We start from the raw sequence: 20,051 nt of genomic DNA, 5'->3' as shown, positions 1-20,051 counted from the left end.
AAGATATAGTTCCTTTTGAACACAGCTCATGTATGTACTGTGCACAAGTAGAACACTGGATATTCGAAAAACATAGATTTTCACACACGGCACACACATGAACATCTAATTCTGTTTCCTGAGTTTCAGATAGTTTCTAGTTATAGACAATAAAACTAGTAAAACATAAAAACTTTACCTGCAGGCTAGATTTATTAAGAATAATCAATACTTTTTTGTAGGTTTACAATATATTTCTATAATCTAATTAATGTATTGCATATTTACACAATTTGCCTGAAACAGACGAGGCATTTTGTGTAATTTTCATTAAAAATTTCAGGCATTTTACAAAATGACTACGTTTTTTTAGGCATTTTACAAAATGCCTGTCAACTTTAGGCATTTTAGAAAATGCCTAAAAATTCAGTCATTTTACAAAATGCCTAAATTTAGAAAATGCCTGTAACATAGTAAAGACTATTTTTAAAGACAAAAGTTTCAAAAGTTAAATAGAGACTGAAGAGATTCACAAAATCATGCTTAAACTTTCTGCAAGGGTAGGCATATTTTGGGACATTAAAAGTGTGTCGGTTAAAGCATTTATAAGGATGTGGAATACTTATGTGTCAGATTAGGCAGGCAGAGGCGGATTTAGAGGGGGCCAGGGGGTTTGGCCCCCTCCCCTTTTCTGGGAAAAATTTGGTTGATCATATAGGGAATCACTGACTGAAGCATGACATGAGCTGGCCCCTCTTAGGCAGTGGACCCCCACTTATGAAAAATTCTGAATCTGCCACTGGCAGGTTACACTGTTCTTCAAAATTTATATTAAAAACTTTAAAAGACTGAGCAACATGAACATCACACCAAAAACTGGGGGTCATTTTAGAATCTGAAAATGGTAAGCAGATCCTGCTCCACATGTATTGCATGGCATGTTGCTCAAGATAGGTTAAATTACCGGTTGCAACAAAATTTACAGTTGTTCTTACTTTTATACCTATTGAAAAAGTAGAGATTTTCATGGCTTTACAAGAAATTGCTTTTTCAGGCTTTCATCGTTCACCAAGAATTTAGTGTTGAGTACTTTACATTCATTCTTGCTTTTCTCTACTCTATCTTCATTCATGCTTTGTGTCTGAAAATTGCCCTTACAAATTTTATATATTAGAAGCAGGCCCATAGCCAGGAATTTCTAAGGGGTTTGGGGGGGGGGGGGGGTCGTTGGACTCACAAACTTGACTTTAACAGTCACAATTCTAACAGAACATTGACTTTAACAGTGCTTATTTGTTCCCCCCCCCCCCCCTGGCTTCGGGTATGAGAAGAGTTTATAAAGTTCTACAAACATTGACAGAAATGGAATTTTAATGTGGAATCGTTTATTTTAGTGGGTACTTATTTTTCGTGGATTGAGAAAAACTTGCATGTTCATGGATATGTAATTTTGTGGTTTTGCAGAAGTATGCATATAAGCATATGGAAAATTTGGTATTTGTTGAACATTTTATTTTGTGGTTCACCTGTTCCCAAGAAAATTGGTATCAAACGATTTATAATGAATCCACATAAATAAAACTAGTGCATGTACTTAGACCATGCCTGTACATCCTTTCTATTTTATATATACTATTACTGTTGTAAATTGTAGACATTTAACCTGTCACATAAGTACATGTATATCCGATTTCTCATGTCCTGGTATTTAAAAGTTTAAGATACAAATATAGATTATTACATTAAAGATTGAAAACATTAAGCACGTTCAGTTTTATAAATGTGTTTTTTATGATGCATAGGAAACAATATGCCATGTATTAGGGTCTGGGATGGGTTTTAAGAATATAGAATAATGGGTAAGAAAGACATTGTAAATGGGGAAAAAATAAAGAGTAGAGAAAAATATGCAAATTTGTGATAAATTATAAAGAATAGATAATAAAGGGAAAAATTCATGAAGAATAGAGAAAAGTAAGCAAATTTAAAGAGTAAAGAAATGGTGGACCCCAAAACATTTGCACAGAAATGGCTGCACATTTTACTGTAGTGTATTAACTTAGTGTATTCCCCATTTCCATTCTCAATTTTATTAGACAATACATGTAACTTATGATAGTAACTAAAATCAGTTATATCTGCAGTAATATTTTACAAAAAAATAATTAACAGTATTTATACAAATGCACACATACAGGAGAACTAGTTGCCATTTTTTCAAAGAAAAAAAAACCCTTGTAGTAAATACATTATTATACATATACATGTTAATTATTTATTTTGTGTTGCATGTTGATGCAACCGGAATTAAAGTGCATTTAAAAGGTAGATGTACATGTCATTGTGCCGAAAGATAATGACATTATAAGGAAAGAATTTCTTTGTCCTATGCACAGTAAATACCTAGCATATTTCTTGATGCATTTTATGAATCATACACTTGCTTGAAACAAGAACATGTAAAATTTGTATGGCTTGCATGGGTTTTCTGCTTGCATCATGAATAAAACATTTGATTCATAAAATTCCCAAAAAATAATGTGCAATTTGTCACAAAGAGGTGCATGTTTATTTTTAATATAATCCCATGCCTCTTTAACAGTTTTCCAGTTTGCCAAAATGTGTAGGAACAAATGAGTGAGCCAAATTCTAATTCTAGTGCTTATTTCATTGGCATATTCATTCCTAAACTCACCATTTAAGGCTTCTAAATGAATATTCTCTGCAGGGGATATTTGAAAAAGAAACTCGCCATTTAAGGCTATATACATGAATATTCTTTGCAGGGGACATACGGAAAAGAAAGACATTTAATTAGTGTAATTTGGAATACATATATGATCTAGTATCTAGGAATAGACATATGTCTTTGTTCTTGATGGACATATATAATATAACCCATTTATATTATCTACAAAACATTGAAATGACCTTGATTTAATTGATTTTGGATTTTTCCAGGGTTTTTACCCTTAACATGTTATTGCCTTTTAAATCATGAATGTACTAATATAGACAAGTAAAGTCGTTGACAATGACATAAACAAAGAAGATATATTTAAAAAGCCACAAACTAAATATATCTGATATTAGCAATAAGAAATATGAAAATTTTTAAGATAGATACAATGTCCATTGTACCAGACAGTCAACACCGCAGTGTTTTCGACCTGGCGGGAAAATACATATTAAAAAGATATGATTTAACGTTATGTTAAAAGGAAGAGATTGTGGTGATATGTACTAGACATGATAAGTTGAAGGAAGTATTGGATATGTAGGTTTTGATGGACATATGTACTAAAAGTGTTTTGGTTTACCTTATTGATTTTTCCAGGGAAAGATAAATTTAAATTCTGTTGTTTGAGTATTTGCTAGGAAAAGGAAGGAAAAATGTTGACCCAGAATTTCATAAATTAGGAAGAGGGAACTTAACACAAATTTATATATTTTCTGAATTTGAAAATTGAATTAGGATATAAATTTGACAAAAATGAGCACTTAAATACAAAAGATCCTGAGGGCTGTTTTTTGTTGGGTTTTTATAGTAAAAAAAATTAAATTAATTACCCGTATGCATTTTCTCATTTAAATTATCTTTTTTTGGATTTTAAGAATTTTAATTTTAAAAAAAACATGAATGTTTGATTGTTTTTGTTGTTCTAAAAAAATGTATTATTGCAATTTTATTTACTGTTCAATGTGAATTTGCAAATTGTGGGGTTGTTGTCTGAAATTCAGTCTGTTGGAATAAATTGAAATATATAGTGTATCAACAATAACCCATGCAACAAAGTAATCATGGGAAAATTTATTGGTCTGTCTGTCTGTTATCTCTGAGTAGCTTTTCGGGACAGTCTCAGGCTTCATTGATGATCAAATCCAATTTCAATGAAGGTTTACCTATTTTGACATGGGATTCGATTTTTTTTAAACTGAGTTTTACTGTGAGTTTTACTGTACATATTGCTTTGTGTATGTTTAATCTACATTGACTAGAGGTATAGGGGGAGGGTTGAAATCTCACTAAACATGTTAAACATCACAGCATTGTTGGGCCTTCCACAAGTCAGGAGCCTCTGGCCTTTTTTAGTTTTGTATGCTTTTTTAATTTTAGTTGATAAATAGGTTTTGAAGTTTACTATGATATCAATCACTGAACTAGTACACACTTTTGGGTAGGAGCAAACTGAAGGTCGCCTCTGGGTAGGGATTTTCTTGCAGGTTTTGTATTTTTTTGACATTTTGAAGTCTATATTTGGAATTCATTCTCAATTTTTTTTACAGTTTGAGATACCTGTGTGATCATTATGACTATTTTTGGTTCACTAGCAGTTGATCCAATATTTTGTTAAATTGACCTGATATTTTTTCCCATCATGAAAAATATTTTATAGAATAATTCAATGCTGACAGTAAGAAAGTAAGTTTTAAGAAGTTTGCATTATAGGTTTTAAGATGACATGAGATGTGTTTTAAGATGTTTTAAGAAGTTTGCACATATGCTGTGGACACATTTATGTGATCATTAAAGACTGTATTTCAACCTCAGATCCTTTATTTTTATTTTTGTTTTGTTTATTGTTTCCTTGGTCTTATGTTCTTAAATTCATGGATTAAGGTGGTACCTAACACTTCCCTAAAATTAATTTGACTCGTTTAATTTTCATAAAATTTTGACAAAGTATTTACTTTGATCCTTTAACAAAAATATAAAAAGAATCAAAAATTTTGAACCAACCGTTTTGTCAGAAAAATTACACTGGTTAGATAGCAGTTTAACAAACACCAATTTTGATCATTGAGAAGCTTAATATTCCCTTTACAACACAATGTAATTAAAACGTTTAGCTGATTTTACAGGGTTATCTCCCTGTAGTGTTAGGTACCACCTTAACTATAAACGTAAGCTGGTTCTCGGCTGACTACTACACTTTGTTCATAGACAGCCGGTGTGATCTGATCTTTTGTAGACTCTGATTAGTCGACCAATCAAATTACGTGTATTACACATCACTTCAGATTGTACACTTGAAGTTTTATTTAATGCTACAATCAAAGAAATGTTATCGCAAATGAGAAGGATTAATCTTTTTTCCTTCCAAACATCCAATGGAACCTTTTTTCACAGGTTTAAATGTTTTGTCAAAACCACAGCCTTCAGTTCAGAAGTTTCCATGTTGTATGACGTCACGTTGATTTGCGAAAATCGTTCATGAAGTTTAGCGGGATTTTAATTTCATGTCAAATTTATACCCTTTTTCGAAATTTTTTCCTCATGTAAAGCAATAGATTATTTAAATTTAGAATAGAGATGTATTTGACGCATTAATTAATGCTTTAATATGTGAAAGGAAACACACTGTTCTGTTTGTTTACATGTTCTGATATTGTACGTTGCTATGTAACAAAGTATCGTCCAATCTCGTTCAAATCTCCAGGGCAAAATTTTTCCCTAAAAATCGGATCATACCGGTTGTTTGAGTGAGGCGAATACAAGCGGATTCCAGTTTACTATAAACGCTCAGTTATGACATTTTTGTTTGAGTTGACTTATCTGAGTCAACAACTTTATGATCCTTTATGTATTGAAAATAAATGTTTAATTTTGATTTTGTTTTCCTTTCAGAAAATCAAGTAGTAGTCCAACATCCTCAAAGCCTATGGCAACAAAAACCCAGTCAGATTTAGAAACGGATGCTTCAGGGTCCATTCCAGATATCTCTGTTAAATCTGGAGAAAAAGGACCGTCAAACCCACCAGACCCTAAAAAATCAAAATCTGATGTAAGATTGCTTATAATGATTATTTCTCATATTTATTATTGGTTTGTATAACTTGCTATATAAATAAATAAAAATTGTTTAAAAAAAAAAGAAAAAAAAAAGATACATACAAGAAACAAACTGTTAAAACCATATGATGCATTATTTGTTTTTATAAAAAAAATAAAAAACAGAATATGTGTTAAGTGCGAAAAATTGAAAAATTTAGAAGTCATCAAACTAAATTTTACAGAAAATTATCAATGAATCTGATATAACACCAAAATATTCTTACAGGAACATAAATATTTTGATTATTTTGTGAATACAGACAAATAATTTACCATTTGGTAATTAGGCATTTTTTTTCACCAGAAATAATCACTATCTAATTTTGGATCCTCAAATTAACCTTTCTCACTTAACTATAATTAATACATTGTATCACAATCATTTATTTAGTATTATTCTGTCTGTTTTCTAGTTAGAGACTGATTCCAAAGGCTCCTCAAGTGAAAGTACACCAAAGCTCTCCACCAGTACAGATGGTTCAGTGGAAATTGAGCATAAAAGTTCGGGAGGTAAGGGCATGGCAGTACATATATTCCAAATTGTATTCGTGTAGAAAAGGAGTTGATGGGTAAATATCACTGAGACATCGAGACAGTAACCCCAAATATCTAAAGACGTCTAGATTTGGTCATGAAGTGGAAAAAACATCAATGTTGAGTAGTAGTTCCTTAAGCATATTTGAATTTTAAATGGCCAGTAGTTATATTGCCACATGGTTTTGGAAAGTTTTAGACATTTATATACTACACTGGCCAAAGACACAAGAAATTACTTCTCCTTCAAAATGTTTATTTTTCTACAATTGAATTTTCAAAGTTTAGATTTGAAATCCATTTGAGACTAGCAAAAAAAGCTAGATTTGAGGATTGAAAGTCATAAAATTAAGGCTCTTGCATGGTAAGGGTTGCTAATAAATAAAACCAAAACTTTTGAGTGATAATAATGACCTCTGAATCATTTAAATTGAGATATGATTTTTAATCTCTTATTTCAGTATTTGGAGGACTAACCAAACTGTTTTTTGGTAAAAGTGCAAAAGTACCCAACATGCAAGTGGGAGACAAGAATGTAATGCACATTGGTCGCCATTTTGATGACAGTGATGATGATGATTATATGCCAGATAGCTCATATGATAAAACATATCAACCACCTAGTAAGTATGATCAAATTGAACTCAAAATAAATTTTTTCATAACTGACTGTATGGTATGGGTTTTGCTTATTGTTAAAGGTCGTAAGGTGACCTATATTTGCTTACGTCCATGTCATTTAGACTTTGGTGGATAGTTGTCACACTGGCTAATCATACCACATTTATATTGATGTTTTACATAATATATCAACCTCATAGTAATAGTTACTCTTCAATATAAATTTATTCTCCGTATAATGAATTTCCTGAATTCCTGCTTATATTCTTCTTATGATCCAAGGACAAGGGAAATCTGTTTAGTTAAAGTAAAAAAAAAAAGGATTTTTTTAAGTTTTCAAAATTGGTGGAATTAAATTTTTGTTTTGCCATATATTCTAATTTTGCATATTTGAGATAATTTAAAAGAAATAGAAAAATTATCTTCCATTTGACCATATTGATTTGTAATAAGATGGTCCAGTCTTAAACACATGATTGGTTCCTTTGTGCTACCTGTGATATAAGTCAGAGGCGGATTTAGGGGGGGCCAGGGAATCACTGAAGCATGACAGGAGCAGCCCCCCCCCTCTTAGGCAAGTTAACGGGCCCCCACTTATTAAAATTTCTGGATCCGCCACTGTAAGTAGGATGGTATTATTTCCAATATGAAAATAACACTCTATAAATTTGGTGTGTTCGAAACCCTTTTCTGGATTTCTTCATCATCAGGAACACTTAAACCCAAATTTTAGAAAGGTATGGATTAATTATGAATGTATAAATACGTAAAGAGCTATATAACTAAAGGGACCTTGTTTGGAATATTATTTTACCATTGGTTATGCTATTATATTAATCTTGATGTTGTCGGGAACTGTGAGAACATTTATGGAAATATTAGTTTTATGAATGGTTAAATTAAAGATAAAACCCAGAATATTCAAAAGAATTTCTGTTCAAACAGAAAGGTACACAAAAATCACCAAGTTCAGACAAAGCAATCAGAAAAGTTTTTGGTTAATTGTTCATTGACAAGTTTTCCTGAGCATAATAAATGGTGAAAAAGGACATCAAATTAGAATTCATTTTTTTTTTACAGGTAATGCAAGACCACCAACAAAATTAGAAATAGATAAAATAGCTTCAAAAATACATGGTGACTATCGTAATTTAGGGAGACAGCTGAAAGTACCCTATAACGCGGTAGAACAAGTTGTGGAGGACTATAAAAAGGAAGGAATGCATGAAGTTACATATCAGATGGTCAAAAAGTGGCAAGAACTAAACGGAGATGCTGCAACTAATGTTGTTTTAGCAAATGCTTTACATAAAATGAGGAGGGACGACTTGTCCAGATTTTTAAGATTTTGAAATATTTGTTATTCATTTTTGCATACTTATATAGACATTTCATAAAGCATTAATATTTGTGTGAAGAGAGTGCTCACAAAATGGGAATGTATCGGAGTACTGTTTTATAGTATTCATGTGAACAGGAACTCATATATGTTTTTTTTTTTTATGTAAATATATGCATACTAATATTTAATTCATTATAAGAAGAAAAAAATAAAATTGTAAGGAAATATTTTTGTTTTGTGTTATCATTCATGTATTTCACATTGAAATAATATAGTTGTTGTAAAGTTTAAAAAGTAATTTCTCTTAGACAATTGAGGCACAAATTTTAAGACAACACCAATTTTTCAATACAACTGATTTAATTGGACAATAGCTACATTAGCTGCTTAAGATTCCTACAAAGGAATGCCAATTACAAAATAGGTTAGGTTTTGACTTTCCATCAAATCTGGATTGATATAATTAACAACAATATAAAAATTAGGAGATGTGGTATGACCCACTGTACAAGACCCTCGTGGGAAGTCAAAGTTGTTAAAAACCACCCTCGTGATTTCCAATGAGACAACTATCCAACTATAAGTTCAAATGAAGTGGATGTACGAACAATTATCGGCAACTGTACAGCACTTCAACAATGAGAAAAACCCATAATGTATAGTCTGCTATAAAAGGCCCTAACTTGAAAAAATATGAAACTATTCAATTAAGAAAACTAACAGCCTATTTTATAGAAAACAATACAATGTATATGGAAAACAATTATGATACTGATTTTATGTTATTATTTGAACCAGTTTTCCTGTACTTGCACTGAAGAACCATATTACACCTTGTAAAATATAAACTATGTTGTTGTCTCTTTTATTGTGAAATATTTAAAAGTTTCTTCAACTTTATATTGAATTGAATAAAATTGTTTATATTTACTTAATATTTAACAATCCAGACCATTTATATTTATTTAACATTTAATAACCCAGGTATTTGACCGAAAGGTAAAATTAATAATATTAAATGGAAAATACATTAAAAGGTGTAGGCTTAGGCTGACTGTGTTTGTGGTCAAGTTCAGTTAACAACCCCATATTAGTTTCCATTTACCCAGTTTAGAGAATGTTTTGAAATCTGTTTCATATTTGGTATACATATATTTCTCAGTATGATACACCAAAAGTTACATAACTTTTATGACTAACATTTATACTACATGTATTTAAGAGTATTTGTCTTTTGTTAGTTAAAATGTTCCAAAGAAACCACAGTATGAAATCTTTTGAGAAATGCAATGTCATCAATAGGGTTTGAAACAAAATGGATTAATCGACAGAGAGAAGAAGAGTTGTATTTTTATTTGTAAGGCCCATAAACAAAATGGAAAGACACAGTGCTAAATATATTCTTAGGGTATCTTATGAATTTATGTTTTCTATAAATTTTTCAATAATACATGTATTCACCTTCATTGTCTAGCTACTTTTCTACTATATCATATCCACATATAATCTAATTATGACACAGCTTTATACATTCCAGCTATCAAATTTTAGTTTTAATCATTTCTGATGAAGTTAAATCCAGAAAAGTGCATTTGACAACACAAAATATAATAAAGCGTTATTTTTAATGTTTAAAGAAATAGTCTTGCTGATTATTAAATGTTAAAAAACAATAAAATAGAATTACAAAGTTAAACTCTGTTTTGATCACCCTTTAAGGGGGTAATGTGGTAAGCATTTGATAGTAGATACAGTTACTTTGATCATCCTGAACATGGACGAAATATTTGCCACTGGAAGTAAAGAGACCAACAATCAATCAGAACAAATGATTAAATAATTTTTATCATTAGCTCACAGAATGTTGGTTGATGTTATGATTCCATATCAAACTTGGTATCCACCCTAACCTAAAACAGATAATTAAAAAAAATCAAAAACATTCTTGAATATTAAGGACCTACCAGGTTTTTGCTAACTTTAGCCTACTATTGAATAAAGTTCCAGTTCATTTGAAAGCCAGACATTCGTATCACAGACATAAGTAACATAATTTGATAGATTAAGAAATGTAATGAAAATCAAATGTGACGCTGGCTGTTTTATTCTGAACTTCAGTAAATCAAATTGGTTCGGAGAGAGGTCTTGTTATATTGGTGACAGTAATTGTCAATTGACTTTGTGTTGCAGTTATTTCCTTGAATTAGGATGTACTGTTTTCCCCTCTGTCACACAGTCTAAAGCATTAGAAGATAAATCGACAATTGTATAAGCAAAAGTGATCACAAGATCTTCTAATCGGTCAACATGGACGAAATCATCAGCCAACTTTAATATAAGTGAAATGGCCATTGGCTGAAGATTTCTGTCCATGTTGAGTTTTTGTAATGTAAATAGTTTTTGAAAAAGGGATCACCAGGGGAAGATTTATAAACTTGTATTCTTTATTGTAAAAATCATCAATTATCTCCTTGTATGAGTTATTGCCCTTGTTTGAATTTTATCCATTTTGAATAATTTTATAGAACTTTTTTGAAAAGGGAAAATTCAGATCTATGCAGAAAATAAGTCAACTCAAGGAGTTCGTGTCCTTGAATGATGATAATTCCAAATTTTAGTTTTTTGAAGAAACTTTGGAAAGAAATATATAATTTCATTGATCAGCAGTACAAGATCGTTTTTCAAAACACAGTCAACGATAGCCAAATCCTAATTCAGTTGCAGTCAAAATGGATGAAATGATCAAGATTCCTTATAGGAGTTATTGCCCTTGACTGATTACTTTATCCACTTTTTTTTTTAAATCAATGGTTAAAAGGGAGATTACATAAAAATAAGAGCAGAGGGCAATACTTATAAACTCAGTCATTTAAAGAAAAATGATGAAAAGAAACTGAAGGGGAAGAATCAAGCTTCTCTGTTCAATTCCAATTTCGGTTAAATAATGTAATACATACATGCAGTTTATTTAAATACGGTCTCGGTTTAAAACTGTTTATACTGAGATTCGGCTTTCGCTATTTAAATGCATGTGTTGATGTCTGAGTAGAAGGTGGTGTACACATATTTCAAGATATATTTTGTAACGATAAGAAGAAACGGTGAGATGTCACGAATGTCAGCGTCTTTTCCGATGAGAATAGTCCGCGATGCCATGGATGTACAATCATGTTTTGATCAAAAACGTATTAAAATGTCCCTGTTTTATTTTTGTATGGACATAATTTATACTTGTGATACATGCCTCTGTCGACATATACTTGTGAAACATGTCTCTGTCGACATATACTTGTGATACATGTCTCTGTCGACATATACTTGTGATACATGTCTCTGTCGACATATACTTGTGATACATGCCTCTGTCGACATATACTTGTGGTACATGTCTCTGTCGACATATACTGGTGATACATGTCTCTGTCGACATATACTGGTGATACATGTCTCTGTCGACATATACTGGTGATACATGTCTCTGTCGACATATACTGGTGATACATGTCTCTGTCGACATATACTGGTGATGCATGCCTCTGTCGACATATACTGGTGATACATGTATCTGTCGACATTTACTTGTGATACATGCCTCTGTCTACATATACTTGTGATACATGTCTCTGTCGACATATACTTGTGATACATGCCTCTATCGACATATACTGGTGATACATGCCTCTGTCGACATATACTGGTGATACATGTCTCTGTCGACATATACTGGTGATACATGTCTCTGTCGACATATACTTGTGATACATGCCTCTGTCGACATATACTGGTGATACATGCCTCTGTCGACATATACTTGTGATACATGTCTCTGTCGACATATACTAGTGATACATGCCTCTGTCGACATATACTTGTGATACATGTCTCTGTCGACATATACTGGTGATACATGCCTCTGTCGACATATACTTGTGATACATGTCTCTGTCGACATATACTAGTGATACATGCCTCTGTCGACATATACTTGTAATACATGTCTCTGTCGACATATACTGGTGATACATGTCTCTGTCGACATATACTTGTGATACATGCCTCTGTCGACATATACTTGTGGTACATGTCTCTGTCGACATATACTGTGATACATGTCTCTGTCGACATATACTGGTGATACATGTCTCTGTCGACATATACTGGTGATACATGTCTCTGTCGACATATACTGGTGATACATGTCTCTGTCGACATATACTGGTGATACATGCCTCTGTCGACATATACTGGTGATACATGTCTCTGTCGACATATACTTGTGATACATGCCTCTGTCTACATATACTTGTGATACATGTCTCTGTCGACATATACTTGTGATACATGCCTCTATCGACATATACTGGTGATACATGCCTCTGCATGTCGACATATACTTGTGATACATGTCTCTGTCGACATATACTTGTGTTACATCCCTCTGTCGACATATACTGGTGATACATGCCTCTGTCGACATATACTTGTGATACATGTCTCTGTCGACATATACTGGTGATACATGCCTCTGTCGACATATACTTGTGATACATGTCTCTGTCGACATATACTTGTGATACATGCCTCTGTCGTTTTCGATGTAATTTCTGTATATAAAGGAGTTCAAGACGATAGTATGAATCAGTATGCTGTTCAATTGTGGTATTCCGTTAATGTCCAGAACTTCGTGTTAGATTTCTAGAGCCATTTGGATAAAATATCTACCGACATATAAGTTTTAAGTACAAATCGTGTCTGATTTACAATATGTATAGATATACAAAAATAATTATTATTTCAGAAATCGAATATTTCAGTATATACGTAAATCGAATTGCGCAGTATATACAGAACTGAGGGTCAGAACTATTTTCGTTATACAGAATTTCTTCTTTCGTACAATTACAATTGTGTATATATACGTTATTATTTATTTACGTATATACATAAGCATTTCTATTAATACGTAATTCAATATTACGCATTTACCGGTAAATCGAATTACGATAGCTACAGAAATAATTATATGTATAGTCGTAACTTGATAAGTATTTTTGAACGTAATGGAAAGACATAGAATATAACGTGTTGCGATTCTTTTGTAATATAATTATATCTGTTGTAATGGATAGCAAAATGTGTTTGTCACGGTTTGTTTAGCTTTATAGATTGTAAGCGCTTTCAATAAAGCTTATGTTTATAAAGAAAAAAATACAAACAGTAAATCAAATTGACAGGAGTTGCTTCCCTTCTATCACAAGTGTAACATTAACGTTTCAAGAAGGTACATTAAGCTGAACAATAAACTTTTTTAATTGAAAACCTTAACCAGTTACGGGTCTTTTTTGTCCCATGAACCCAAGACAATTCATATATGTATTTGTTTCTTCAATGATATGAAATTATTTTAAGCTAAAATTCACAAAAAGACTTATTATTAAAATTTATCGTAATTTTTACTTTTAAAATTTTCTGGGACTAATCTGTTGATTATTTCACAGATTGCCTATCCTTCCTGAACACATACAGATTGCCTATCCTTCCTGAACACATACAGATTGCCTATCCTTCCTGAACACATTGGGCCAATGTTTGGTACTTGGTGGGGTCTGTATCATAGTTTCTAAGTAGATTTTTTAGGAATTTGTTGGTCATTGAATTTTTCGTCTCCAGTCCCCGGCATGTTATCAATTCCTCGCCGTGAACATGTTGAATGTCTCCTTGGTATCTTTCGTCTGTATTCTTGCTTGAAGTATTTTCTAAATATGATGGACATCGGAGAGACCTTAATGTCTCTACAAACGAATAGATAATTGCAACAAACGAAGTTCATTAAAAATATTCTTTGAAAAAAACGTCGATAGATACTATTCGCAAAGAAACCACACGTCAAAATTTTAGCTTGACTTGAAAAAGATGAAAGCAGAGTTCATGATCAGAAGTTTATACATGTACATTTATTTCAATTGTCGCACACATGCACTCTTACTAGAATCTGGGACCTATACTATATAGCATTATCAGGCCGGCCAATGTGAAATCTTTTTTTTATTAAACTTTTATTTTAACTATTTAAAACGGGTTTGGACCATTGTGCATATATATACATGAACTTAAACAAACTGCCAGAGACTGCGGAACCACAAACTATGATCTTGAATAAATTGTTTTATTTTTTCGACAAAAACTGAATCTATAGCTAATATATAACTGCAAATTTATTTTCGCATGAAGAAAATGAAATTCTTTGCATCATTTTTTTTCAGTGAAAAAACGGTTCGGACATAACCGGGTGCCCGGTTTAGACTCATTAATAAGATTTATTAATCTCTTCAGTTGTCTCATGTTCGATCCTTTGTGTTCAAGATTAGTTTTGTATGTAAATCAGTACTGGCGTTATAGACCTCACAGCAAACCAAGATGATATTCTCTTCTTGAGATACTCCACCCTAACAAATGCAATTAAAACGGAAGCAGGGGACCTGCATGAGCACTGAATGGCATGAAATTTACAGTTTTTGGGGAAGGGCATGAAGCGGCTGTGATTAATTTACTTGGAAAAAACGTTTTTAAAATATCTTGGTTTTGACCACTGTCCTCCTCCACTAAATCCCACGACTAAATAGCCAAGCCCTGTAAAGTTAAATCAATCTGCTATCTATACTGGCCATGCAGCTACATCATATTTATAATTTATATATTTGTATTCATTATATAAAAATAATGTTGTCAGTGATATAATTAAGTTTCAACCATTTGACTTTCATGATTGTAATTCCCTGCAAATGATCCTATCTTAGGTCAATGATATGACCAGATAATACTGAATATGCACCATAATGCACTATGTTTTTTTTATTTACATTCCATGTCGTTCGCGAAAATGCCACGAAAATGCAAGATTTATCTGGATAATTCCCGTGTGTAAAATTAAGTTGTTTACGTACAGCCATTTACGTGTGAGTGAATGTAGTCAACAGATCTATTGCTGCATGAATACATGTATGTAATGGAAATATACATTCTACTTAATAAACCTTGAGCATTGTTATCTGTATTAAATTAAATAATATATTCACATTACATACCAATGGGAAAACCTTGTTTGTTTTTACTTAGCAATATTGCATACAATTTATTTCCAGCATATTAACATATGAAAATGTACAAAGATTAATTCCGAATTCCAAATTTCATTAAAATAATTCTTAATTTGTAGTTTCCCACAGTTTCTCTTCTTTGTTATGTAAATGAAATAAGTAAATTTCCCATAAGCGCCCCTCGTTTGACCTCAATAACCGACAGGGGAAAACCAGATGGGAAACCCCCTTCTAAACTTCCTCGATTGATTGAATGACACGCAAAAGGTGACTGATCTAAATTGCTTGGATTTTCCAGACTTATTGTTCGTTTTAAATATAAGGATTTCCATCGGTTGTAAATACCAGTTTTCAAACAGAATTTAATCGAGAGAGTTGTACAATTTATCTACAAAGTAAATTTTGTTCCAGAAGTGAACACAAAGCAACTACAAGTTATAGTCCGACATTTTGAATATAATTTAACAGAGAAAAGTATGGATGCTCATTGTCGTCATAAAGGTGGAGATATCGAGACTGATGGTGAACAATTATTAAAACACCAAACTGATGAAAGATTTGACTCTGCGTATTCATCGTACAATTCAGTTAATTCATCTAGTTCTATACAAGGATTTAAAAGTGACTTAGAACTGAGACGTGAAATAACACAAATTTCCAGCATGTCTAAATCAACACATAACTTTGATTCTTTTAATCCTAAAGACAGTGGTCTTGGACTAGATTCAGTTGACAGTGCAATCGGCAAATCACTTCAATCGGTCGAAATTGAAGATGACATTTTATGCGAAAAAGCCTCCGATGTTGAAGGAAAGTTTCAGATCAGTGACATTTCAGAGCGTCTTGGTGATATGAAAATCAATTCTTTAGACTCATTGGGATCTAGTTGCAGTTCTATCGATTCTGACAGAGTAACGCCAGAAGCTATGGTCGTATATGGAAAAGACGAGGATGGCGATACCTTATTGAACATTGCTATTTTAGAGCGACAAACACAACTCGTATCTGAGTTTATAAAGCTTGCACCAGGGTGTGTCTGGTTAGACATTCAAAATAGCGATATGTGGCAGACACCCTTACATTTGGCCGCTTTAACTCATCAGATGGAGATAGCACGGAGATTAATGGTTGGTGGGGCCGATATTGAAATTCAGGACTGCAATGGAGATACACCACTTCATATTGCATGCCGTATGGGGGATATAGACATGGTTTCAGTTTTATTGCGGCCTATTGAACTAAGTGAAACACAATTTAACGAATACAGAATTCCTGTAAGACAAGTTCCACAGAATCTTGAAATTAGAAATTCCAGTGGATATACATGTTTACACGAATCAGCACTCAACGGACAATTGAACATTATGAAAGTATTGATTTCAAAAGGAGCTCAAGTAAATACAAAAGAATGTAAATGTGGAGCAACAGTACTCCATATGGCCATCGATCGAAGCAATTCTGAAATGGTCAGTTACTTGCTATCGCGAAGAGACACAAACATTGACAATAAACTATATAATGGAACAACTCCAATGCTTTTGTCGCATTATCGTAAAAACACTGAAATACTTGAAAAATTAAAGCGTGCCGGAGCATCATTTGGAAACCTTAGTTTGACCGGTAGTCCAAATTCCAGTGAGGATGATGATATGTAAAATAGAAACTGTACAAAAACTTTTCTTAATTCAAATCTCAGGAATATTTCATAAACAGGTTGTTCATACTGCTGACAAAATTAAAATGTTCATATAAATATGTAAATGTATTTATTTTTACTAACTTTAAACGGATTCCACTGTTTTTTCACTCTGATTGTGTAAGAAAATGGATTATCTGTGTAGATAGATTTCATACTAGTATTAAAAGTTTGATATTGAAAACTTTTGTATGTTGTTTATGATATTTAAGTTATTTCAGTTTTACACTTATAAGTATTGATACTTGAAGGATATTAATAAAAGTGGTATAATTGTCTATGAGACTTCTAAAAGCAGCTCTCTGGTTTCAAAAAATCAGTTCTGAATTTGGCATTGTTCAATTGCAAATAATAGTCCAATTTGTTATGAGCACATATAAAATTGGTATTTTTTTATTTACATAAATGTTTCTTGGGAATCCAAAGTTTCATGAAGTGACATAACAGGAACACAAATAAAAAGACATCAAAAAGATAGAAGAAACTTCCACTTAGAAAAACCCAATGAAAAACAAAACAAAAAACAACAGGAATTACCTTAATTACCAGTAATAAAAAGTTACTGGAAAATCTAGTTTCACATTATTAATATTAACCTGAGATAATATCCAAATACAAACATGAACAAATATAAACATTATTCTGTGGAGTAACAAGAAATATGAGGAAAAAAGTTTGGCTCCTGATCTCTGAACTGTCTTAAGCAATGAGTAACTATAAAATATATATACATGTGTATTTCTGACTTTGGATCAAGGCAATTTTCTTCACTTTATGACATTGGTGTAGAAACTGATCTATACATGTATATTTTGTATATTGATTAGCAGATGTTGTGTTGGGTTAATGTCAGTATGTTGTACTTTGTTCATGAACGTTTTTTCTTGCAGAGTGCATTCACCTTTTTAAAATATTTTAAATTATCAGGGACAAAGAAAAACTAGATGGAAATTTACCTCGCCCAGCTTTTAAATTTTAAGTTCAACACTTGCTATGTAGGTCACATCTGCTTATCGTTATATAACAGTTTATATATATTAAACAGGGTTAAAGTTGCATGAGTATGTAAAAGCGACCAACAGATATGTAAGTATAAGGAAGGGCAAAGTGCACTGTATTTGTCACCCCTGAGAACTAGCCACTGTCATATGCGAAGCCATTGTACTTTGTTCTCTTATTATCGATCAATGACTCATTTTACAAGTCATGCTTGACAAATCAGCACAGCTTCAATAACAACACTTACATTTGTAATCAGCTATGCGTGAATGAAATATAGCTTCTGCATTAATTTTAAATGCTGTGAGAACTAAGGTCGCATGCATTCGAATATATCTTTTTTTAAGATTGCCACATGCTCAAAAGATAAACATGTTATTGACCTGACTGGCGTACTGAAATGCTTTTTTAAGGCTAGACGACATGAATTTGGAAATTAGATCTATAGGTCATACATATTTTATACAGATAGAGACCTAATACGATAGTATTCTATTTCTCTGGCTCCAAACAATGAAAACGGTGATACAGATAAAGAAAAACACCTGAAGAGCATTTATATGGTTAAGTCTGTGATTTTAAACATTTAAGGAATACATTGAAGATAATTTTGGAGTAGCAAGAGAAAATGCGATCTAATATCTTCCCCACAACAAGACAAAACGATATCATCTTTTGTATTAGATTTCTTTCTAAATTTTTATCATTTTAGACTAACTAGATTGCTCGAACCAAGCTTTATATAAATAATATTCAAAGTTTTGAACACAATTCACCCGATTATGATTCTAGCCAGACTGATGCATGCAAAATATAGTTGGGTTATAGGGGAAGGACAATTCATAACTATGAAGCAACATATATGGTTAAACATGACCATAGAAGTTTTACAAGTTCCATTCATTAAGTTGCTTTGGTGCTTTCAATGTAAATGACCCACAGAAAGAATGATATACTAGTCAATGTGCATTTGTTCCACTTCCAATTAATGGATATACATTTTATAATTTGTGTTGGATTAAAATTTTCGGCCTACTTGCATGAATTCAAAAAAGTTCATTGTCCAATGTAATTGTTTCATATAATTTTTAAAGTTTGCCCAGAGTGCTCTAAATAGTTTTTGACCTGGTTGTTCATAAAGAAATTTTGTTAAATCACATTTTTATTGCAAAATACAAAAATTGTGTCGGCCTTGTACAAACCTTCGGACCAACACTTTTCGAGATATCTTGTTTTGCCGCCAAAATCGTTACAGTGTGTGACTGTCAACAATTTTACATAGTCTTACAACGAACTTCATAAAACTTTACTTTTAAATTTGTCTGATGAACTTAGCATATGATTATCAGTTGCAAACCTTTTGTTCGTCAAAAAAAGAACTTTGAGCTAAGGTGTAATCAACAACGCCAAATCGGTTGCCTACGCGGCATATTACCACCCAAAGCTTCGTCATGAGGTATACAATATGATGACGCTCTATAATGTTACAAAAACACGTCAACTGGATTAACCAATTGTTTATATATGACTGCACTCCAAAAGAATTTTAAGTGTGTAACTTGTAACGGAAAAACATTTTCACCAAAAAATGTTTTACAACTGCTTGTTTGTAGCACACACGGTAATAGAAACTGGAATAACCGCTCAAACATAACGGAATTCCCTCAACTTGTAAAAGTAACATATTTGGCGCCATTTTGCATGGGAAACCATTTCATTCACACTAAATTGATTGGAAAATACAGGCGTTTGTAAAAAAAATTCACTGCACAGCAAACTTCTCTCCAATTGACTTATTTTTAGCAGACCACGCAAATTAATTCGTAGATTTTCTGAATCTGGATAGGTGAGCTAGGAATTTGATTTAATATGGAAGTTCATGAGGGTCATGCAAATGTAGATCTTGGATTTTGATTTTAAGTGCGCCAATGCAAAGAAAGGGGTACT

At 32.3% G+C, this 20,051-nt stretch overlaps 2 protein-coding genes across 3 annotated transcripts in view; both read left to right on the top strand.

Annotated features, from left to right (window-relative positions):
* Positions 1-8,539, top strand: part of LOC134721406 (uncharacterized) — a 37,227-nt gene extending 28,688 nt beyond the window's left edge. For both annotated transcript variants that reach the window (XM_063584391.1, XM_063584390.1), the window contains 4 exons: positions 5,609-5,765; positions 6,229-6,325; positions 6,811-6,972; positions 8,051-8,539. In XM_063584391.1, coding sequence (XP_063440461.1) covers positions 5,609-5,765; positions 6,229-6,325; positions 6,811-6,972; positions 8,051-8,322 — 688 coding nt within the window. In that variant the 3' untranslated portion in view covers positions 8,323-8,539. The remainder of the gene's footprint in view (positions 1-5,608; positions 5,766-6,228; positions 6,326-6,810; positions 6,973-8,050) is intronic.
* A 7,088-nt stretch (positions 8,540-15,627) lies between these two features.
* Positions 15,628-17,289, top strand: LOC134721405 (NF-kappa-B inhibitor alpha-like). Its single transcript, XM_063584389.1, has one exon. It carries the CDS (start codon positions 15,886-15,888, stop codon positions 17,062-17,064), a length of 1,179 nt encoding a protein of 392 aa, XP_063440459.1. The 5' UTR covers positions 15,628-15,885; the 3' UTR covers positions 17,065-17,289.
* The last annotated feature ends 2,762 nt before the right edge of the window (positions 17,290-20,051 follow it).

This window comes from Mytilus trossulus, chromosome 6 (genome assembly GCF_036588685.1).
Source record: "Mytilus trossulus isolate FHL-02 chromosome 6, PNRI_Mtr1.1.1.hap1, whole genome shotgun sequence".
Classification (NCBI taxonomy): Eukaryota; Metazoa; Mollusca; class Bivalvia; order Mytilida; family Mytilidae; genus Mytilus; species Mytilus trossulus.
Note: the sequence above shows the minus strand (reverse complement) of the source record. Positions and strands in the feature narration are given on the sequence as shown.